Source organism: Eubalaena glacialis, chromosome 1, assembly GCF_028564815.1.
Source record: "Eubalaena glacialis isolate mEubGla1 chromosome 1, mEubGla1.1.hap2.+ XY, whole genome shotgun sequence".
Lineage (NCBI taxonomy): Eukaryota > Metazoa > Chordata > Mammalia > Artiodactyla > Balaenidae > Eubalaena > Eubalaena glacialis.
In genome coordinates this window covers 33,171,947-33,196,161 of record NC_083716.1, presented here as the reverse complement: position 1 = coordinate 33,196,161, position 24,215 = coordinate 33,171,947, and the positions used below count along the sequence as shown (strand labels likewise).

General features: G+C 36.4%; 1 protein-coding gene across 5 annotated transcripts in view; it reads left to right on the top strand.

Moving 5' to 3' along the window:
• The window catches only part of HELLS (helicase, lymphoid specific), a 43,531-nt gene extending 32,651 nt beyond the window's left edge, over positions 1–10,880 (top strand). For all 5 annotated transcript variants that reach the window (XM_061194977.1, XM_061194954.1, XM_061194962.1 and 2 more), the window contains 3 exons: positions 8,968–9,064; positions 9,146–9,222; positions 10,786–10,880. In XM_061194977.1, the coding sequence (XP_061050960.1) occupies positions 8,968–9,064; positions 9,146–9,222; positions 10,786–10,880 (269 nt within the window). The remainder of the gene's footprint in view (positions 1–8,967; positions 9,065–9,145; positions 9,223–10,785) is intronic.
• Positions 10,881–24,215: the final 13,335 nt, after the last annotated feature.

Genomic DNA, 24,215 nt, shown 5'->3' with positions numbered 1-24,215 from the left:
GTTGTTTGTAGATTTTCTGATGATGCCCCTTCTAACTGGTGTGAGGTGATACCTCATTGTAGTTTTGATTTGCATTTCTCTAATAATTAGTGATGTTGAGCATCTTTTCATGTGCTTCGTGGCCGTCTGTATGTCTTCTTTGGAGAAATGTCTATTTAGGTCTTCTGCCCATTTTTGGATTGGGGTGTTTGTTTCTTTAATATTGAGCTGAATGAGCTGTTTATATATTTTGGAGATTAATCCTTTGTCCGTTGATTCGTTTGCAAGTATTTTCTCCCATTCTGAGGGTTGTCTTTTCGTCTTGTTTATGGTTTCCTTTGCTGTGCAAAAGCTTTGAAGTTTCATTAGGTCCCATTTGTTTATTTTTGTTTTTATTTCCATTACTCTAGGAGGTGGATCAAAAAAGATCTTGCTGTGATTTATGTCAAAGAGTGTTCTTCCTATGTTTTCCTCTAAGAGTTTTATAGTGTCCAGTCTTACATTTAGGTCTCTAATCCATTTTGAGTTTATTTTTGTGTATGGTGTTAGGGAGTATTCTAATTTCATTCTTTTACATGTAGCTGTCCAGTTTTCCCAGCACCACTTATTGAAGAGGCTGTCTTTTCTCCATTGTATATCTTTGCCTCCTTTGTCATAGATTAGTTGACCATAGGTGCGTGGGTTTATCTCTGGGCTTTCTATCTTGTTCCATTGATCTATGTTTCTGTTTTTGTGCCAGTACCATATTGTCTTGATTACTGTAGCTTTGTAGTATAGTCTGAAGTCAGGGAGTCTGATTCCTCCAGCTCCGTTTTTTTCCCTCAAGATTGCTTTGGCTATTCGGGGTCTTTTGTGTCTCCATACAAATTTTAAGATGATTTGTTCTAGTTCCGTAAAAAATGCCATTGGTAATTTGATAGGGATTGCATTGCATCTGTAGATTGCTTTGGGTAGTATAGTCATTTTCACAATGTTGATTCTTCCAATCCAAGAATATGGTATATCTCTCCATCTGTTGGTATCATCTTTAATTTCTTTCATCAGTGTCTTATAGTTTTCTGCATACAGGTCTTTTGTCTCCCTAGGTAGGTTTATTCCTAGGTATTTTATTCTTTTTGTTGCAATGGTAAATGGGAGTGTTTCCATAATTTCTCTTTCAGATTTTTCATCATTAGTGTATAGGAATGCAAGAGATTTCTGTGCATTAATTTTGTATCCTGCAACTTTACCATATTCATTAATTAGCTCTAGCAGTTTTCTGGTGGCAGTTTTAGGATTCTCTATGTATAGTATCATGTCATCTGCAAACAGTGACAGTTTTACTTCTTCTTTTCCAATTTGTATTCCTTTTATTTCTTTTTCTCCTCTGATTGCCGTGGCTAGGACTTCCAGAACTATGTTGAATAATAGTGGTGACAGTGGACATCCTTGTCTCGTTCCTGATCTTAGAGGAAATGCTTTCAGTTTTTCACCGTTGAGAATGTTTGCTGTGGGTTTGTCATATATGGCCTTTATTATGTTGAGGTAGGTTCCCTCTATGCCCACTTTCTGGAGAGTTTTTATCATAAATGGGTGTTGAATTTTGTCAAAAGCTTTTTCTGCATCTATTGAGATGATCATATGGTTTTTATTCTTCAATTTGTTAATATGGTGTATCACATTGATTGATTTGCGTATATTGAAGAATCCTCGCATCCCTGGGATAAATCCCACTTGATCGTGGTGTATGATCCTTTTAATGTGTTGTTGGATTCTGTTTGCTAGTATTTTGTTGAAGATTTTTGCATCTATATTCATCAGTGATATTGGTCTGTAATTTTCTTTTTTTGTAGTGTCTTTGTCTGGTTTTGGTATCAGGGTGATGGTGGCCTCATAGAATGAGTTTGGGAGTGTTCCTTCCTCTGCAATTTTTTGGAAGAGTTTGAGAAGGATAGGTGTTAGCTCTTCTCTAAATGTTTGATAGAATTCACCTGTGAAGCCATCTGGTCCTGGACTTTTGTTTGTTGGAAGATTTTTAATCACAGTTTCAATTTCATTACTTGTGATTGGTCTGTTCATATTTTCTGCTTCTTCCTGGTTCAGTCTTGGAAGGTTATACCTTTCTAAGAATTTGTCCATTTCTTCCAGGTTGTCCATTTTATTGGCATAAAGTTGCTTGTAGTAGTCTCTTAGGATGCTTTGTATTTCTGCGGTGTCTGTTGTAACTTCTCCTTTTTCATTTCTGATTTTATTGATTTGAGTCCTCTCCCTCTTTTTCTTGATGAGTCTGGCTAAAGGTTTATCAATTTTGTTTATCTTCTTAAAGAACCAGCTTTTAGTTTTATTGATCTTTGCTATTGTTTTCTTTGTTTCTATTTCATTTATTTCCGCTCTGATCTTTATGATTTCTTTCCTTCTGCTAACTTTGGGTTTTGTTTGTTCTTCTTTCTCTAGTTTCTTTAGGTGTCAGGTTAGATTGTTTACTTGAGATTTTTCTTGTTTCTTTAGGTAGGCCTGTATAGCTATAAACTTCCCTCTTAGAACTGCTTTTGCTGCATCCCATAGGTTTTGGGTTGTCGTGTTTTCATTGTCATTTGTCTCTAGGTATTTTTTGATTTCCTCTTTGATTTCTTCAGTGATCTCTTGGTTATTTTGTAACGTATTGTTTAGCCTCCATGTGTTTGTGTATTTTACGTTTTTTCCCCTGTAATTCATTTCTAATCTCATAGCGTTGTGGTCAGAAAAGATGCTTGATATGATTTCAATTTTCTTAAATTTACTGAGGCTTGATTTGTGACCCAAGATGTGATCTATCCTGGAGAATGTTCCGTGCGCACTTGAGAAGAACGTGTAATCTGCTGTTTTTGGATGGAATGTCCTACAAATATCAATTAAATCTATCTGGTTTATTGTGTCATTTAAAGTTTCTGTTTCCTTATTTATTTTCATTTTGGATGATCTGTCCATTGGTGTAAGTGAGGTGTTAAAGTCCCCCACTATTATTGTGTTACTGTCAATTTCCTCTTTTATAGCTGTTAACAGTTGCCTTATGTAATGAGGTGCTCCTATGTTGGGTGCATATATATTTATAATTGTTATATCTTCTTCTTGGGTTGATCCCTTGATCATTATGTAGTGTCCTTCCTTGTCTCTTGTAACATTCTTTATTTTAAAGTCTATTTTATCTGATATGAGTATAGCTACTCCAGCTTTCTTTTGATTTCCATTTGCATGGAATATCTTTTTCCATCCCCTCACTTTCAGTCTGTATGTGTCCCTAGGTCTAAAGTGGGTCTCTTGTAGACAGCATATATATGGGTCTTGTTTTTGTATCCATTCAGCAAGCCTGTGTCTTTTGGCTGGAGCATTTAATCCATTCACGTTTCAGGTAATTATCGATATGTATGTTCCTGTGACCATTTTCTTAATTGTTTTGGGTTTGTTTTTGTAGGTCCTTTTCTTCTCTTGTGTTTCCCACTTAGAGAAGTTCCTTTAACATTTGTTGTAGAGCTGGTTTGGTGGTGCTGAATTCTCTTAGCTTTTGCTTGTCTGTAAAGCTTTTGATTTCTCCATCAAATCTAAATGAGATCCTTGCCGGGTAGAGTAATCTTGGTTGTAGGTTCTTCCCTTTCATCACTTTAAGTATATCATGCCACTCCCTTCTGGCTAGTAGAGTTTCTGCTGAGAAATCAGCTGTTAACCTTATGGGAGTTCCCTTGTATGTTATTTGTCGTTTTTCCCTTGCTGCTTTCAATAATTTTTCTTTGTCTTTAATTTTTGCCACTTTGATTACTGTGTGTCTCGGCGTGCTTCTCCTTGGGTTTATCCTGTATGGGACTCTCTGTGCTTCCTGGACTTGGGTGGCTATTTCCTTTCCCATGTTAGGGAAGTTTTCGACTATAATCTCTTCAAATATTTTCTCTGGTCCTTTCTCTCTCTCTTCTCCTTCTGGGACCCCTATAATGCGAATGTTGTTGCGTTTAATGTTGTCCCAGAGGTCTCTTAGGCTGTCTTCATTTCTTTTCATTCTTTTTTCTTTAGTCTGTTCCGCAGCAGTGAATTCCACCATTCTGTCTTCCAGGTCACTTATCCGTTCTTCTGCCTCAGTTATTCTACTATTGATTCCTTCTAGTATAGTTTTCATTTCAGTTATTGTATTGGTCATCTCTGTTTGTTTGTTCTTTAATTCTTCTAGGTCTTTGTTAATCATTTCTTGCATCTTCTCAATCTTTGCCTCCATTCTTATTCCAAGGTCCTGGATCATCTTCACTATCATTATTCTGAATTCTTTTTCTGGAAGGTTGCCTATCTCCACTTCATTTAGTTGTTTTTCTGGGGTTTTTTCTTGTTCCTTCATCTGGTATATAGCCCTCTGCCTTTTCATCTTTTCTATCTTTCTGTAAATGTGGTTTCTGTTCCACAGGCTGCAGGACTGTAGTTTTTCTTGCTTCTGCTGTCTGCCCTCTGGTGGTTGAGGCTATCTAAGAGGCTTGATGGGAGGCTCTGGAGGTGGGTAGAGCTGACTGTTGCTGTGGCGGTCAGAGCTCCGTAAAACTTTAATCCACTTGACTGTTGATGGGTGGGGCTGGGTTCCCTCCCTGTTGGTTGTTTTGCCTGAGGCAACCCAACACTGGAGCCTACCCGGGCTCTTTGGTGGGGCTAATGGCAGACTCTGGGAGGGCTCACGCCAAGGAGTACTTCCCAGAACCTCCACTGCCAGTGTCCTTGTCCCCACGGTGAAACAGAGCCAGCCCCCGCCTCTGCAGGAGACCCCCCAACACCAGCAGTTATGTCTGGTTCAGTCTCCCCCAGGGTCACTGCTCCTTCCCCTGGGTCCCGATGCACACACTATTTTGTGTGCGCCCTCCAAGAGTGGGGTCTCTGTTTCCCCCAGTCCTGTTGAAGTCCTGCAATCAATTCCCACTAGGCTTCAAAGTCTGATTCTCTATGAATTCCTCCTCCCGTTGCCGGACCCCCAGGTTGGGAAGCCTGACGTGGGGCTCAGAATGTTCACTCCAGTGGGTGGACTTCTGTGGTATAAGTGCTCGCCAGTCTGTGAGTCACCCACCCAGCAGTTATGGGATATGATTTTACTCTGATTGCGCCCCTCCTACCGTCTCACTGTGGCTTCTCCTCTGTCCTTGGACGTGGGGTATCCTCCTTGGTGAAGTCCAGTGTCTTCCTGTCAATGATTGTCCAGCAGCCAGTTGTGATTCTGGTGCTCTCGCAAGAGGGAGTGAGAGCACGTCCTTCTACTCCGCCATCTTGGTTAATCCCCCTATCCACTAGTTTTTTTCTATATCTCTGAGTCTGTTTTGTTATTCATCTGTTTTATTTTTTAGATTCCACATATAAGTGATAACATACAGTATTTGTCTTTCTCTGTCTGACTTATTTCACTAAGCATAATAACCTCTAGGTTCATGCACGTTTCAAATGGCAGAATTTCATTCTTTTTTATGATGAATAATATTCCATTTTGTATTTCTCTTTAATCATTCATCTTTACCCATTCATCTGTTGATGGACACTTAGGTTGTTTCCATATTTTGGCTATTGTAAATAATGCTGCTGTGAACATTGGGATGCATGTATCTTTTCAAATTATTATTTTTGTTTTCTTTGGATATATACCCAGGAGTGGAATTGCTGGATCATATGGTAGTTCTGTTTTTAGTTTTTTTGAGGAACCTTCATACTGTTTTCCCACCATTCCCACCAACAGCATACTAGGGTTCCCTTTTCTCCACATTGTTGCCAACACTTGTTATTTGTAGACTTTTTGATGATAGCCATTCTGACAGGTGTGAAGTGATATCTCATTGTGGTTTTGATTTGTATTTCTCTGATGAGTAGCGATATTGAGCATCTTCATGTGCCTGTTGGCCATCTATAGATGTTCTTTGGAAAAATGTCTATTCAGGTCTGCCAGTTTTTTAATCAGTTGTTTGGGGTTTTTGATATTGAGTTGTATGAGCTGTTTATAATATTTTGGATATTAACCCCTATCAGACATAGAGTTTGCAAATATTTTTTCCCATTCAGTAGGTTGCCTTCTCATTTTATTGATGGTTTCCTTACTGTGCAAAACATTTATGTTGACTAGGTTCCATTTGTTTATTTTTTTTGCTTTTGTTTCCCTTGCCTGAGGAGACAGATCTAAAAAATACTGCTAGGACCAATGTCAAAGAATATATTGCCTATAGTTTCTTGTAGGAGTTTTATGGTTTCAGGTCTTAGTTTAGGTCTTTAATTCATTTTGAGTTTATTTTTGTTTATGGTGTGAGAAAATGTGCTAGTTTCATTCTTTTATATGTAGCTATCCAGTTTTTTGAAGAGACCGTCTTTTCTTCATTGTATGTTTTTGCCTACTTTTCATAGATTATTTGAACATAAGTGCTTTGGGTTTATTTCTGTGCTCTCTATTCTGTTCCATTGATCTATGTGTGTGTGTTTGTGCAAGTACCATGCTGTTTTGATTACTGTAGCTTTTTGTAGCATAGTCTGAAGTCAGGGAGCATGATTCCTCCAGCTTTGGTCTTTTTTCTCAAGATTGCTTTTGTTTTGGAGAGGTCTTTTGTGGTTCCATACAAATGTTGGGATTACTTGTCCAGTTTTGTGGAAAATGCCATGGGTATTTTGGTAGAGATTGCATGAAATCTGTAGATTGCTTTGGGTAGTATGGACATTTTAACAATATTAATTCTTCCAATGCTTCTTTCACCTCCTTGGTTAAGTTTACTCTTAGATATTTCATTCTTGATGGGATTGTTTTTTTACTTCTGCTTTCTGATAGTTTATTATTAGTGTATAGAAACGCAACAGATTTCTGTATATTAATTAATCTTGTATCCTGCAACTTTGCTGAATTCATTTATTAGCTCTAACAGTTTTTTGTGGAGACTTCAGTTTTTTCTTGATATAGTATTGTGTCATCTGCAAATAGTGATAGTTGTACTTCTTCCCTTCCAATTTGGACGCCTTTTATTTCTTTTTCTTGTCTGACTGCTGAGGCTGGAACTTCCCATACTGTGTAAACAGAAGCGATGAGAGTAGCCATCCTTGTCTTGCTCCTGATTTTCTAGGAAAAGCTTTCAGCTTTTCACTGTTGAGTATGATGTTATTGTTAATGTTTATCCTTTTCTTAAAATAAATTTATTTATTTTATTTATTTGGTTTTGGCTGCGTTGGGTCTTCGTTGCTGTGCGTGGGGTCTTTGTTGCTGTGCGTGGGCTTTCTCTAGTTGCGGCGAGCAAGGGCTACTCTTTGTTGCGGTGCACAGGCTTCTCATTGCAGTGGCTTCTCTTGTTGCGGAGCACAGGCTCTAGGCGCGCGGGCTTCAGTAGTTGTGGCTTATGGGCTCTAGAGCACAGGCACAGTAGTTGTGGCGTATGGGCTTAGTTGCTCCGTGGCATGTGGGATCTGCCCAGACCAGGGCTCGAACCCATGTCCCCTGCATTGGCAGGTGGATTCTTAGCCACTGCACCATCAGGGAAGCCCCTACTGTTTATTCTTGATAAGAGATTTGTGTGCCAAAATGCTTTAAGAGAACTTCTAAGCCTCTTCTTGCAAGTAAAATATATTAAATATTAGAATATTAAAGGTGTATTGAAGTAGTGCTACAATAAAATCTGTTTACTTTGTTGAACCCACTATTTCAAAAATATTTGACTCCAGTATGCCCTTTTCATAGTTTCAATAACAGAATATTAAAAACACAGTATTTTTTTTTTTTTAATCTAGATAAGGTTCTGAGGATAGGGAAAGTGAAGTGGGTGAGGCATTGGCATTTTATGTTCTGTTCCCTGATATTCCTTTGAGTTCTGCTTTTATTTATTCAGTATAAAATTCTGTTGGATAAATGGCTTGATGGCTGCCTTAAGAAAAGTTGAAAATCATCTTATATAAGTTTTGAAGCCTAGAAAAATCATAATAATGTTGAAAATTGCTATCAATTTATTTTATGCTACTTTTCTACTTGCAAATACTTTCTCCAGTATATCTCATTTTGAGGGAAATTGTGGATTAGGCTTTAGACCTCTTTAATTTGATTTGATGGAGCATTCAGATTGTAGTTAGAATTTCCATTGGAGGAAAAAGGAACTTGGTCCTAATAAGATGTTGTGCAAATTAAAAATTTTTCACCTGTGCTGCTTTTAGGGACTTGAATTATGAAATAAATTCTGTTTTGTTTTGAATCTGGTTTAAATTAGGTACGGTTTATAGTTTTATTTTCCCAAGTTTTACTTTTAGTAATTTTAGAGATTAATTTCAGAGAACAATTTGAAAGGAATTTTTAAAATGCTGACAATGTTTTATTGAGGTATAATATACATACAGTAAAATTCCCAGCTAAGTGTACAGCTTGATGTCTATAACAAGTGTATATACTCAATTAATTATTATCCAGATCGAGGTAGTGAACATTTCCAACATCCGAGAAAGTTTCCCTTTCCAGTCATTTCCGAGGCTCCCTTCCCCTCACTAGAAGGCAACCACTATTCCAATTTTTGTCATATAGGTTAGTTTTTCCTTCAACTTCATACCTGGATTCACTTGTATGTATTCTTTTTTTTGCCTAGCTACTTATATTCTACATAATATTTTGAGATTCATCTATGTTGTGTGTGTTAGAAGTCTGCAGTTTAAACAAAAAAAATGCTAAATAATTCATCCATTCTTTTGTTGATTGATGTTTGAATTGTTTACAGATTTTGGTTCTTATGCATAAGCTCCTCTTATACAAATATTTATGGACATATGTATGTATTTGTTCTTGGTCTTAGAGTGGGTGTATGTTTACCTATAGAAAACTACCAAACTTTTCCCCAACCATTTTACACTCCCACCAGCAAAGTATGATTAATTGCAGTTGCTTTTCTTTTTTTTACCAACACTTGGTTTGTCTGTCCTTTTTAATGTAAGGCATTCTGATTGGTTTGTAATGTATTGTATTTTGGTTTTAAAGGCAATTTTGAGTGTTTTGAATTTCTTGAAAATTTTTTCTAGATCATTTCAAAGGTGGTCAATCTGGATTAAATCAATCTAAGAACTTTTTAGACCCTAAGGAATTAATGGAATTATTAAAATCTAGAGATTATGAAAGGTAAGATTGTTTTAATTTTAGAAAAATATAATGCATAGTTTTGATTTATCATATAGACGTGAATATCTTGTTTCCTTATAGGGAAGTAAAAGGATCAAGAGAGAAGGTCATTAGTGATAAAGATCTGGAGTTGTTGTTAGATCGAAGTGATCTCCTTGGTAAGTATCTCTCATGGTTTTACTTATTATTTTTACGGAAACTTTGAAACATATACATAAGTAGAGAGAATAGTGTAATATACCTCTGTGGATAATTCATTCTGCTGTTAATAGTTTACAACATTTAGCCAATTTTATTTCATTGCCGTTTTCTTTAATCAGAATGTTAAACTCATGACATTTTACCCATAGCCACTTTCTTAGGCATCTTCTACTGAGAAGAACATGTTTTTAAACATAGTCACTATGTCATTATTACATTTAAGAGAGTTGGCCCTAAAACCTTAATATCAGCTAATACCCAGTTCATATCCAGATTTCTCCATTTGTCTCAAGTCTTCTTACGGTTTGAATCAGGATCCAAATTTCATTGTTTGCTATATCTCTTTTCTTCTATATCACCCTCCTCACTTTTGTTTTTCCATGCCATCGATTTGTTGGAAAAACTGGGTTATTTGTCCAATAAAATGACCTGCATTCTGGAATTGGCCGACTCCTTCCCCCCCCTTACCCATTGTCCTTTTTTTTTTTTAATAAATTTTTTAACTTTTATTTATTTTTGGCTGCATTGGGTCTTTGTTGCTGCGCACGGGCTTTCTCTAGTTGCAGCAAGCAGGGGCTACTCTTCGTTGCGGAGCACAGGCTCTAGGCACTCGGGCTCAGTAGTTGTGGCTCGTGGGTTCTAGAGCGCAGGCTCAGTAGTTGTGGCGCACGGGCTTACTTGCTCCGCGGCATGTGGGATCTTCCCAGACCAGGGCTTGAACCCGTGTCCCCTGCGTTGGCAGGCGGATTCTTAACCACTGCATCACCAAGGAAGTCCAGGAAAAGGATTCTTAAACAGGGTACAAAACTCTCAAACTAAATGAAGAGATTAATAGATTTTATTAATTTAAAGGCTTGTAAAAACAAACAATACCGTAAACAGATAAGAGACAAACCACAAATATTTGCAGCACACGGCACACAGGAAATGTTTATCATATATAAATAACTGAATATCAACAAGAAAACTGGACAACTTAAGAGCAGATGATTACCAGGAGAGAAAGAAACAGCCAGCGAACATAAATAATGCTTCAATCGCCCTAGAAATCAGAGAATGCAAATTAAAACCAGTAGTGATTTCATTCCAATAGCTATCATATTGACAAAAATGTAAAAGATTTCATATTAGCTATGGGAGTGTATAAAGATATATTTTCATGGTGTTTTGCTTTCCTGCTTTTAAACTAACCGTAATTGGGCTTTTTTTTTTAATATCTCTGAGAACATAATTCAGATTGGTGTTGTTTATTGCTGTGTATCTGTATATCTTAAATACAGCAGAAGTGATTTTGATTAGCAAACTGATGTTTCAGTTTGTTTGTTCCCTGGAGGACAGTTCTAGTTTTAATAAGAGGAGTGTACTTTTTTGCTAAAGTGGCCCACATTTCTGTGGATTTGAAAATTTTGGACAGATGACTCACTTTTCATAAAAACATAGTGGACCTCTCTTTTAAGATTTCTTTTTAAGTTCTTAAACTTAAAAAAAAAAAAAAACTTGTTTATATATTTTTCTCTTAGATCAAATGAATGCCTCAGGACCAATTAAAGAGAAGATGGGGATTTTCAAGATACTAGAAAATTCTGAAGATTCCAGTCCTGAATGTTTGTTTTAAATTGGAGCTAAAAGAATGTCTTTAAAAAGTTCTTGTTTACATCTAGTAATCTGTATTGGTGTTAAAATCCCGATTTTTCACTCTACTTCTTTGATTATATCAGTTTACATAATATAACTTGTACCATTGCATAAGTTTCTGAGCCTTATTAAGAGCAAAGACATATTCATAGTAAGTTTCAGTTAATTTTTCAGACTCGATAGTACTCTTGGGTATAGGCTGATGTGTCTGTCCTTAACCACTGCCAGATTTATACAGTCTTCCTGTGGAAGTTTAATGTCTTTCCCCCACCCTCCTTTTAGCAGTACAGTTCATGGGTTTTTGGTACTTCAGTTATGGAGTAGGCTTTGGATGGGGGAAAGATTGGGATTATACTGCCTATTGTTTAAATAAGAAATGGTTTGATTTTTAGGGTCTCTTTCTATAAAATAGTTTGCCAAATAAATGTTTGTTATAAGATGATCTCATCAGATTATTTTTTCAGATAAATAATGGCTCAGGTGAAATAATAGCAAAAGTCTTGACTGGCATTGCGATTCAACATTATGGTAACTCTTTCATTCATTAGTACTATACACATATGTCATATAAAGATATCAGCTGGACCTTGGGTCAATGCAGAGAAGGCTCTGGAAGAAATTATAGGTTCTTGACAAAAGACCAGAAATTGGAAGTGGCAGTGTACCATGCAAACCAAGAACGGAACACGAGAAAAGGGACCCTGAAAATTTATAGCAGGGAGGGGTTAAAATAAGGCTTAGGAATATAAGTAACACAAGATCCATAACAGAGGAGCAGAATGGGAACCATTTAGGCCCTGTGTGTATATGAAAACTGAATGCTCCCTGAACCATACATTTTTGTGTAGGTTGTTATTCTTGCTGCCATGTATATTCAAATGTAGATGAGATTCTCTCTGCCTTAGGGTAATGGAACCTAGGACTCAGAAGAAAAACTATTTTGAGAGAATATTCAGCCAAAGGAAAGAATAGACTACAGAGTGGATTTTTTTCAAAGTGGAAATGTTTACCAATCGCTGACAGATCATCATCGTAACCTTAGTTGGTTGCTTAGTAGTCATACTAAGTTTTCCTAATCCATTCTCTTACATTGAGCTCAAATGATTATTTCATGGGTTTATCTCTGTCCTCACATTTCTAATACCTCCTCCCTCTGGCCTTGCTCCCTGTCCACACAGAGAAAATAAAAATGATCAGAAAAGAACTTGGCCACCACTGCATCTGTAAACCTACCAGCATCTGTGCCCATGTATCGTTTACTTTTATGGATATAGTCTGTCCTAGCTAGAGCCAACAGAAAGGCCCCATTTCTTGTTTTACAGCCAACTCCTTGAAAAGTCTGTATTCACTGACGTGTTTCGCTTCCATTTTTTTCCTAAACCCATTTCAGTCAGATTTTTTAAGTCTCCAGTGACCTCTCTCTACGACCTCATTTACTTGATCTTTCAGCAGCATTTCACATAGTTGTTTAATTTCCACTAAACCATTTCTTTAGTTTGCTAGGTTTTCAGCAAACACATTTGCCTGGTTCTTCCTACTTCTCTGGTTCTTTCTCAATCTCCTTTGCTATTTTTTTCTTATGTCTTTGACTCCTTAACATTAGAATCTCCCAAGTGGGCTCCCTTGATGGTCTTGTTGCTTTAAATGCCAACTGTGTATTAAATTAAATGCCAACTATGTGGTGATGACTCAGGTTTATATCTCCAGCCAGAATCTTTCTCCTGAACTCACTTCCAACTGCCTACTTGATATTTTTACTTGGTTGCCTGATAAACGATCCCAAATCTGAACTGTATGAACTTGTTCTCCAGCCCCTTAAGACTGTTACCTCCCATGCGGTTATTTTTCAACTTCTGAAATCTTGTGTTGTCATCTCCTGTGTTTTCTTTTCTGGGAGTTTAATGACTCTTTCATCCTTTTATTGTTATTTTAGTTTAAGGGGCAAGAGGAACAGATGTATTCACTCCATGATACTGAAACAAATGCTCCCTGCTTCATCTGTATAAAAAGGTATTCTCAGACCAGGATTTGTCTTCCCTCACTTGATCAAACTGCCGAGAAAAATACTTCATTAGCTTTATTGTTTGGTGAGTCATTCTTCTGTATTATGAGGCAGTTCCTGAATGTACTGAGAGGTATAGTGAAAGTGGTACTTGAACATTTCCAGGCAAATATGTTTGATGGAATCTTTCACTGATGTCTTAGCAATTGTATTTGATTTTTTAGTCTTAGAACTTTGAAGTAATACTTTATGAAAAGCCTGAAATGCACTAATGTTTATATTCAAAACATTAAATAAGTGCTTCTGGTTTTAAATTCTGTACTCTTACTTCATAAGATTGTTTTGGTTTTGAGTTTTTTAAGTTAATGCTACTTAAGTTTTTATGATTCTATTTGCTGTATTAGTACGTTTTCACAAATAACATACTATGTATTAATACTTTATCATTGATTATGGTTATAAAAATCAAGCCCAAGGAATCATATTTATGAGTAAAATTAAAGATATCTTTTGGTCTTTATTTCTTTGGAATCACTTACTGTTATCACTTGGTTTACAACCATTGCTACATTCAGAGAAGAGGTAACTTGTCGAAATCTAGTGAAGCTTGTCTTTCCATTATATACATTTTACGTCTCTAACTTAGGTAATGATTTTAACTCTAAACAGGTTTGATTAAAAGTTGAAATGACTTTTAAAGTGAATTATAAAAACAAATTTTTACATTTTTATTTCTGGCTTAGAGGTGGCAAACTAAGCTTAAAATACGACATGTTGTAATGTAGTCCTATGGTGCATATCTAGGACATGAGTTTGACAACAGCACCAAGCAGATGGCAGCCAGATGCAATAAAAATACTGTCTCTCTTAGGTGTTACTTGGTACCAATATAATTGGAAAGTATGAACACTCACAGGTAGCTGTACTTGATTGTATAGTAGTTGGTCATTCATGTGATCTATAGTGTACTTCTTATACATTTTGTTTAGATCTGATTGAAATGAATACACATTTTAAAACTCAAATTCCTGAGCTATGTCCACAGGTTCCAGTGGAGAAACGCAGCCCTAAAGGATAGATTAATTTGTCCATAATTTTTCCTGATCTCCCTTTCACAAATCTATCTCCTCCAGTCAGATCAATCTACAGATCAGCCCCCAAGTCACATCTCTGGGTCTTTTTTATTTCTTCCTCTGAGTCTTAACTACTTTTTAGATTCCTCTATATCATTAACTGTTTGCTTAAATGTCACCACCTGAAGAGGTCTTTGATCGTGGGGGGATTGTGTGAGCCGTTCCTCTTCTCTAAAGTATTTCAGGATGTTTATAAAATAAGGTGTGCCTGCTTTTTCATTTTCAATACTCACCACCACCCCCCACACCTATACAATTAAGGTGCTCAGATGAACATTTCATTTCTTCTTAGCTTTAAAAAGTTATTTAAAGAAATATAAAAATAGCACAGTTATTTTAGAAACATGGCAAGTTTCATTGTCACTTTTCATTGAGATATAACATCTCAATAAAGAAATCTTATACTCAGTTTGGTGTATCCACTGTGTAACTTACCATCCAGATTAAATGGGGTATTTCTTTAAAGAAGGCTCTCTGCCCTCCTAGTTAATAACCCTACCCCAACGTAACCAGTCTTCTAATTTTCATCACCACAGACTAATTCTACATAGCAAAATCTATGACAGGTATGCAGATTAGTGAGGTTTGGGAACCGTTAACCAAAAAACACTTCTCAGTGCCGATGAAAACCTCTGGTGAGAACAGATCAATTATATAGTTATCTTACCCCTCTTTTCTCTTGCTCTCTGTACAATTTATTACTGGATTTTTGAATAAGGATTTTAGTTGCTGCCGCCACCACCAATACTAAGCGTATTTCTCTGGATACTTGAAAGATATGAAGTGAATCTCATCTTATCGTTTCATCAAAATGAGATCTTTGACATGACTACCTTGTGCTGGGGAACCAGGCATGGACTCATTTGGGAGCATGGGGTGCAGGAGGCTTTCCTTTACCCTATTTATCTCACCACCAAGGTTATACCTGCTGTGTTCCTACCATTTTCTCCACCTTCCAATGAATTCTCTTTATACCAGTACTAGGGTGTATGACAAGTGATAACAGAATATTATACTACTTGATACAAGACAGGTTTAATCTTTTCATGGGAGAGAATGGAAGCTTAAGTTCTGCATGGACCTGAAGATAGGTACCAGCAATGCCAGAGGTAATCCTAAAAATTAATAATTGATCAACTCATTACTTACTGTTTGGACTTGTTCCGTCACATTCCTCACTCAGATGTGTGAGTGGTTGGCTCCTTGGCATTCAGGTATCAGCTTGCATTTCACTTCAGAATGAATGTCCCTGATCCTTCCCCCAAAGGACCACACTTGCCAATCTGTCAGCCTCTCATCATCTCCACGAGATTGGGTACTTTATCTGTTTTGTTGACTACATAAGAGAGCGTGTTGGAAACAAGAAGCAGGAATAAAGTTAGAATCATCCAGTGAACACACTGGATAAAGAAATACTGTTCCCTAGAATTAAAAAAAGATGAAAGATCTCAGATTATCAAGCGCTAAACAGAAAAGATAAGGAAAACTATACTCCCGGATTCATTATAGATAAAATAACATCAAATGCAAAGAGAGTCTTCTAAAACCAGATCACTCACAAAGGAACAAAGATCAGGTGGACAGCAGATGTGTTATTTTAACAGTAAAATAAGACTTAAAAATTTCAATGTGTTGAAAAAAATCCCAACCTAGAATCACATCTATTTAAATGTGAGGGAACAGTGAAGATATTTCAAGGCATACAAGTTTTGCCATGCAAAAAAGTAAAGTGAAACCAGCCTAACATAGAATCCACATTTCTGACATGGCTCGTTAGTACCTCACTGAGGATCACCCTAATTCAGTAAGTACTTCAAAATGTAGCCCATTAAAAAGGTTTTTTTTTTATTGAAGTATAGTTGATTTATCAAAAAAACAACATAATCAAAAAGTGGGCAAAAGATCTAAATAGACATTTCTCCAAAGAAGACACAGATGGCCAACAGGCACATGAAAAAGTGCTCAACATTGCTAATTAGAGAAATGCAAATCAAAACTACAATGAGGTATCACCTCCAGTCAGAATCATCAAAAAGTCTACAAATAATAAATGCTGGGGAGGGTGTAGAGAAAAGGGAACCCTCCTACATTGTTGGTGGGAATGTTAATTGGTACAGTCACTATGGAGAACAGTATGGAGGTTCCTTAAAAAACTAAAAATAGAACTACCATATGATCCTGCAATCCCACTCCTGGACATATATCCAGTGAAAACTATAACTTGAAAAGGTAAATGCACTCCTATGTTCATAGCAGTACTATTTATAATAGCCAATACCTAAATGTCCATGGACAGATGAATGGATAAAGAAGATAAACACACACACACGATGGAATACTACTCAGTCATAAAAAAAACAAAATAATGCCATTTGCAGCAACGTGAGTGGACCTAGAGATTATACCAAAAGAAGCCAGAGAAAGACAAATCATATGATATCATGTATGTGGCATCTAAAATACGGTACAAATGAACCTATCTATGAAACAGAAACAGACTCACAGACATAGAGAACAGACTTGTGGTTGCCAAGGGGAAGGGGGTTGGGGAGGGATGGAGTGGGAGGTTGGGGTCAGCAGATGTAAGTTAATATATACGGAATGGATACACAACAAGGTCCTACTGTGTAGCACAGAGAACTATATTCAGTATCCTATGATAAACCATAATGGAAAAGAATATAAAAAACCAGAATGTATATATATGTATAACTGAATCACTTTGCTGTACAGCAGAAATTAACACATTGTAAATCAACTATACTTCAATTTAAAAAATTAAAAAAACAAACAAACATAGCCTTCACCCCTTGTGTGGTGCAGATCTTGGTTTTGATTTCTCATGGGTGACCTTTTTCTCCATACCAAAGGTCCTGCCTGGACTGACCGTGAACGTCTTCACTTTCCTACATTGGTGGGTAGAATTCTTTTAATCCTTTTTTTAATAGAATGAAGCAGTCTTGTGAACATCCAGGTCTTATGTAGTTGTTTCAAAACTTAATGCCCCATTTTGAGGCAATAATTCTGTTCTGTCCTTGGGCTTATGAGTCAATTCTGTACTACACTCTTTATCTTTTGGGTTCTGGCACCTGAATATTTGCCTTTCTTTCCTTTGAGTTTGTATAAAAGTATTTTTGTAATATTTTATGCAGCATTTATATGTGTTTATAGTTGGTGGGGAGCCATTCACGTCAGCTCTGTCTACCATGTTTCTTTGGGTTTATCTTGATATTCTTATTTTATGATTGTTGAAGTTGAATAGTTAGTGAATTTATTTCTTTTCTTGCTTGTAATCCAGTGATTACATGCAAAGCTATACAATTTATATATTGATAAATACTGGGCATTTAATGAGATTTACTTGCAAATAGTTGGGATTTTACTTTTAGAATCTTTTCACACCTATGATTATTAAAATTAGAATCTTTAATTTGAAAAAGATTCTAATTATTTAAATTAGAATCTTTTCACACCTTAATTATTATTTAAGATGTTTTAAAATATTTTGAACAGTACTGTCAAATGGTGGCTGGATTTTTTTTGGTTAGACTTTAAAAAATGAATTCTGATTTCATTGCACTGGGATCAGTGAATGTTGCTAGAATAACAGTGTTGCTTTTGCTGGTCGATTAAGATATTCTTTGTGGCCTAGTAAGTAGTTAATTTTTGAGAGAGCTTTGCTAGCAGCTTTGTCCTGGAGCACATGTAAGGTCAGCTGCACCAAAAGCTTTCAAGTTTGACTTAGCTGTTCCATTCTTTAATGAGGAGGTTGACTGTCTATGCCCTATAAATTCTGCCTAACTACCCCCATTCTACTTGCATCACATCTAATTTCCCATCAGCCAAAGAGAGTCACTGGGGCAAGCCCAGAATCATAGTTGGGGGGCACTGTAAAGTTATATGGCAAAGGTATGGGTACAGGGACGGATGAGGCATTTATGCAAACCATCACTGAGAATTATTTCTTACTCTCAAACGCAAATAATTACAAAACCAGTTGGAGACAGTTGAAATTGTTTTTGGAAGCCTTGTGATATTTAGTTAGTTCTGCCCAGTCTTCAAAGTTTAGTTCAAATACCATTAATTTTTCTTGATTCCATTAATTTTTCTTGATTCTCACAACAAGGTATTTTCATCCCTTTCAGATTTCTACAGATCCTTTTACCTTTTTTAGGACACTCATTATTCAGTACCTTATAACTCTCCGAGAATATGCATTTTATTCTTGACTAGAGAATAATATCCCGAGGATCACTTTTTTTTTTTCCTGAAAAATTTCCTTAATTCCTAATCCAGACCCTGCTGTGCAGTAACAGTCCAATAAATATTTACTGAATAAACACAAGAATGAGCAAATGGAAGAAAGATTAAGCAAACCTTCAGAGAGGGTTTTTGGACATGAGAAAATCCCTTAAATCCTGTGAGAAGTCCTTGTAAGTTCTAATTATAATTCTTTTCTTCCTACAAGGAAAATGCTCAATTTCCAGTAATGTTAATTTAAAACTGACCTTATTTGAAGTGTTTCTTTAAAGAGAAACAAACACAAATCACACCCAGACTTCCCAGTGACAATTTATTTCTCCTAGAGAGGTAGAATTCCATACTGTATATAAATGCATATGATGTTTGAATTATGAAGCTAATCTCATAGTAACTAGGTAGATTTCTGAAACCAAAGGGTTTTCTTCAATTGTCTGTAAAGATAATCTTAAAATCCTTTAAAGTCTGGTGTTTGCAAAGAGCCAATTTCATCATTCAAAAGTGTCTACTTCTATGAAGCTCTAGAAGAGCTAAAACTAATGTATTGTGCTAGAAACCAGAGCAGTGGTTGCTTCTGAGGATGGGGGTTGCCTGGAAAGGGGGTGAGGGAACTTTCCAGGGGAATGGAATTATTCTACATCTTGATAGTGTGTGGTTTACTCAGGTGTTGGTGTTTATCAAAACTGACTATATTGTATACTCAACTCTTACCAGAAGGCCCCAGTGTCCCCAAATGAGCAAGATGTTAAAGGCCGTTTCCAAAAGGAAAGGTGTTTCAAGTACCTGAAAATAAACCTTTTCTCATGCCCATTCTGATTTAGACCGACCATGTGTTTATACTTGCCCTTTCAAGGCATAGCTAGACTTTATGCTTTGCATTATGATTACAATATTAATCTTGACAAAGATGATTTCTGATGACAAATAATAAAATATTTAAGACAAGACTGGTAAATGCATGTGCAGAAACTCTCCAGTCTTTAAAAAATCAAACCATTCTTTCCAAATAACTTTTTTCCCACTTCTTTCTAAACTAATACATGTTCTATGTTGATAGTGTCAAAACATCAGATACTTTTAAGAAAGAAAAGAAAGAAAAGGAAAAGAAAAATCACTTATGATTTCACCACCCAGCGACTACTGTTAAAAACCTGGGGGCTAATTCCTTCCCACACTTTTCTTTGTGAATATATATGTGTTTACATGTTTTCTTTCAAATGGAAGTTCTCTGTATGTTCTTTTCAATATGCCTTTTTAGCTTGATACATACTGAACATTTTGCGGCCAAGACTGTTCCTGACTGAGTAGAAAAGGGGTAAAGCCAGACTGGGAAGTGGCGGGAAGGGAGTGAAGACACAAGGACTGGCCCTGAGGCGTCTCACCATCACTCTGCCCCTCCTTGTCACCGTCTGCTTCTGCTGAGAGGGCTGTGCCTCCTGGGATGGGCGCCTGCAGTGCTGCTTGTCAGAGAAGGAAAAAGCCAACTTTCTTTCAGGGAATCCTGGCTGCACTGACCACAGGAAGCAAAAGGGAGCATGTGCAGAGCGGGATCTGCTTGCCCACAGTGTGTTTTCAGCCAGCTTGGAAATACTTAAGCCCTTTGTCAGGGAGATATGAAGCAGAGTTTTGAGTTACATGCTGTTATAATCATCTAAAGGGCAATGTTTGTTTGTTTTAACCAGCAAATTGCATGTTATCCTACTTCAGAAAAATTTTGTCAGAAGCCAGCTAGTAGACAAAGAAAAAATGCTATAGTGACCGTTTAATGATAATGCCAGCTAACATGTGTGTATAGTGCTACCACGTGCCAGGCCCTGTTCCAAGACCTTTACCTACACTAAATCTTTCAATATAAATCGTTACAAGGCCATCTGTTAGGGACACCTCCCTGTCAGAGTTCAAGTGACCAATCCAGTATGCTTTTTTTTCCTTTAAAAATTAAAGCTTATCAAATAACAGCAGAACTGTTCTCTAATAGCTGCTTTTATTCTTAACGTATTTTAGGGAAAGATCATATAGGTTGGTGCCATCTTTTGCCAGATTTCTACTGTTATCAATTGCTTCCTGGGTTTTTTTCTACTTTTTTTCTCTGTGAATCTGTCCTCAGCTCTTCTTGCTTTAAAATAAATTGCCTTGGAGCTTGCATAACCTGTTAACTCTGTGTTTAGGCCTCCAGCTCAGCCACTGAATGGCTCCACTGGTCAGTGTGGCTTCTGACGTGTCCCTGAGCCCTTTCATCTTTCACTTGACAATGAATGGAAAAAGTTTTCTTGGTGGCTCCAGTCTTTCTCTCCAAAGAATATAAAAATTCCGCTGCAGACTTAGAATTAGAATGTTTCAGTTGAGAAGGAACTTTATTTAGGGATTAGCTAACTCAAAGATTTCCTGTTATTGATAGTAGTGGCTTAGTAAATACAAACTTGTTTTTGATTGATTATAACCATCTCATTCCATAAACAAACTCTTACTTGCCACAAGTAAATGCCATGAAATTGAAAGAGGATCTCTCAATGTGCAAGCTGGCGGACAATCTCAGAATTTAGCCCTGAAATTTCTACTAAAAATGGTTATACGTGGCATTATACGAAAAGACCACAAGGTGGCATAATTTCCCCAATTAAAACTGACCTTCCCGGTTCTATTTCAGTCTTTCTATTTTACAAGGTTAAGATTTCCATTTTACTTATTTCATTTTGCGTGTTGAAAAAGGGAAAGAACAACAATTCACTAACTCCTGTATCTGTAACAGCAAGGGAGATTTCTAAGTTATTTCATTATGTTTTAAAGTAGAATCTTCTCTTTTTCTAATTATAAAAGTAGCAATTTCAGAAAATTTGGAAAACACAGAAATCATGTTCCTTATCTCTATGTGCACAATTTAAAGCACATACATATTTACACTCTCAGGATCACATTGTATATAAAACCTAGCAAATTGTTTTTCCTAGTAAGAATATAAGATTTATAATTTATATCTATAATTATTTCCCAAGAATATTATTGAGTACATACTAAATTATTTTACAATATACATGGATCATTATTATTTTAAAGTAATTGTCTATTATTGGATAAGTGTTGGATATATAGCTCTGTCTCCTATATAGGTCTTTGTAAGTCTCTGATTTGCTTCTTGGGATACATTTCTGTAAGTCTGAAGGTGTGAACATTTTCTAGGCTTTTGATAAATATTGTCTAGGAATGATTTGCCCATTTTAACAACATTTACCCATTTACCTAGCACTGTGTGTGTGTGTTAATTTGTTCAACCAATTTTGTTAAATCTGGAGTTGTAAATATATGTAAGGCTTTTAATGCATATTGTCTAGGAATGATTTGTATATATATCTATACTTCCACAAAATTAGAACAGCACTTACCTACTTGAACCAAGTAGTGTGCTTATGTATTCATTCATTCATTCATTTTTTTATTTTTTCAATTCATTTGTGTGTGGTTGTGTGTGTGCATTTTCTTGTCATGTCAATGTGTTTCTTACTGAAAGTGATAGTAAAAAAAAAAAGTGTTTAAAACCCTGATCATATGGTTACTGAGTACCAAAATTCCTACCAGAGTTCTGTAACGTATTATTCCTCTGTTCAGGGACCCTAGAGAACAAGACGTCTCCTGGCTTCATTCTACTGATAAGGAAACTAAGGCTAGAGAAGAAAGCAATCTTCCCAAAGATGACAGGGCAGAAGCCAGACTCAGAACCAAGATCTCTTGGCTTCCTATACTGAATCCTTTCCATTCTACCATCCTACATAAATGAGCCAGGCATCTACCAAGGGGTGTCTCTGATTAGGTTAGTGATCAAGGCAGGAACTAGGAGAGTAAAGAAAATGAATGAAGACAATTGGAAATATTGGGGCCTCATATAAAGTGGTGAGGACATACCCCTTCTAAAATTATTGATGTTAAAAATTTAAAAACAAGATTTCTGTGGCTAGTAAGGAGTTTATAACATTGGTCTAAGGCCTTTTTATGGAATAACCAAGCAGTTCCCCACAAGGGCTGAAATTCTATGACATTTATGGAAATACTTCTAGCAAAAAAGCCTTTCTTTCTGTGAATAACTTTGTGATCTCTTCATCAGATTCCTTAGGTCGAATGAAGCTAAGAGCATCAGCATAGGCTTGAGCAGCCTTAACTTGAGGTGTTGGGATAGTAAAATTCTGGTGTACCAGTTGATGCCAGGAAAGAGCGACTAGACTAGGACAGGGCCCTGCAGTGGGGACTCTCATGATGATGGACTGAGACAGAAATCATAGGAGCAGTTCACAAGATTACCTAGGAGCAATCTGTCTTGTTGCAAACTTTGTCTAAGTAATGATAATGATAACGTACCTTGGGGCATGTTCATTAACCACTCTGCTCTACAGAATCCACATCATCTGTTCTTGCTATTACTGTATCTATCACCCATTACTTAGTTTTATAATATGTCTTGATTTCTGGTAGAGTAAAACTTCCCTTCTCCTCTTTCTCGTTCTACCCCCTCTCCATTCCCCTCAACTGTTTCCTCCTTCACCTTTTCCCTCCTGCTCCTCCTATTACTGGGATTTGCATTTATGTGGGAACATAAATTTCCTTTCCTTTACGAAAAGGAAAAAAAGCTTGTTGGGGCTTTGAGATTGCACTGAATCTACTGATCAGTTAGAAGAGAATTAGCATCTACACAATATTGGCTCTTCCAATCAGTGGACTTGGTATATAGCCCTATACTTATTTAGATTTTCTTTCATGCCTCTCAATAAAGTGTTATAGTTTTCTCCAGAGAATTTTTTCATGTAATGTGTTAGATTTATTACGTACATGATTTTTTTTGTTATTATAAATGATAATTAAAAATTTAATGTCCTCTTGCCTCTGATGTAAAAAGACAATATAGACAATTGCATCAAAAAGAATAAAATACCTAGGAATAAGTTTAACCAAGGAGGTAAAAGACTTGTACACTGAAAACTGTAAGACACTGATGAAAGAAATTGAAGGAGACACAAATAAATGGAAGGATATCCCATGCTCATGGATTGGAAGAATTAATATTGTTAAAATGTTCACACTACTCAAAGCAATCTACAGATTCAATGCAATCCCCATCGTAATTCCAATGGCATTCTCCACAAAAATAGAACAAACAATCCTAAACTCTGTATGGAATCACAAAAGACCCCAAATAGCCAAAGCAATCTGAGAGAGAACAAAGCTAAAGGCATCACACTCCCTGATTTCAAACTATATTACAAAGCTACAGTAATCAAAACAGATATGTAGATCAATGGGACAGAATAGAGAGCCTAGAAGTAAACCCATGCTTATATGGTCAATTAATTTACACCAAAGAGCCAAAAATATACGATGGGGAAAGAACAGTCTCTTCAATAAATGGTGTTGGAAAACTGGACAGCCATATGCAAAAGAATGAAACTGGACCACTATCTTACAACATACACAAAATTAACTCAAGATGGATTAAAGGCTTTAATTTAAGACCTGAAACCATAAAACTCCTAGAAGAAAACATAGGTGGTAAGTTCCCTGACATTAGTCTTGGCAATAAAGTTTTGGATCTGACTCCAAAAGTAAATGCAACAAAAGCAAAAATAAACAAGTGGGACTATATCAAACTAAAAAGCTTCTGCAAAGCAAAGGAAACTATCAACAAAATGAAAAGGCAACCTACTGAATGGGAGAAATTTGCAAATTATATATCTGATAAGTGGTTAATATTCAAAATATATAAAGAACACATTCAACTCAATAGCAAAAAAAACCAAACAATGTGATTAGAAAATGGGCAGAGGATCTGAATAGACATTTTGCCAAAGAAGACATACAGATGGCCAATGGACACAAGAAAAGATGTTCTACATCACTAATCATCAGTGAAATGCAAATCAAAACCATGAGGTTTCAC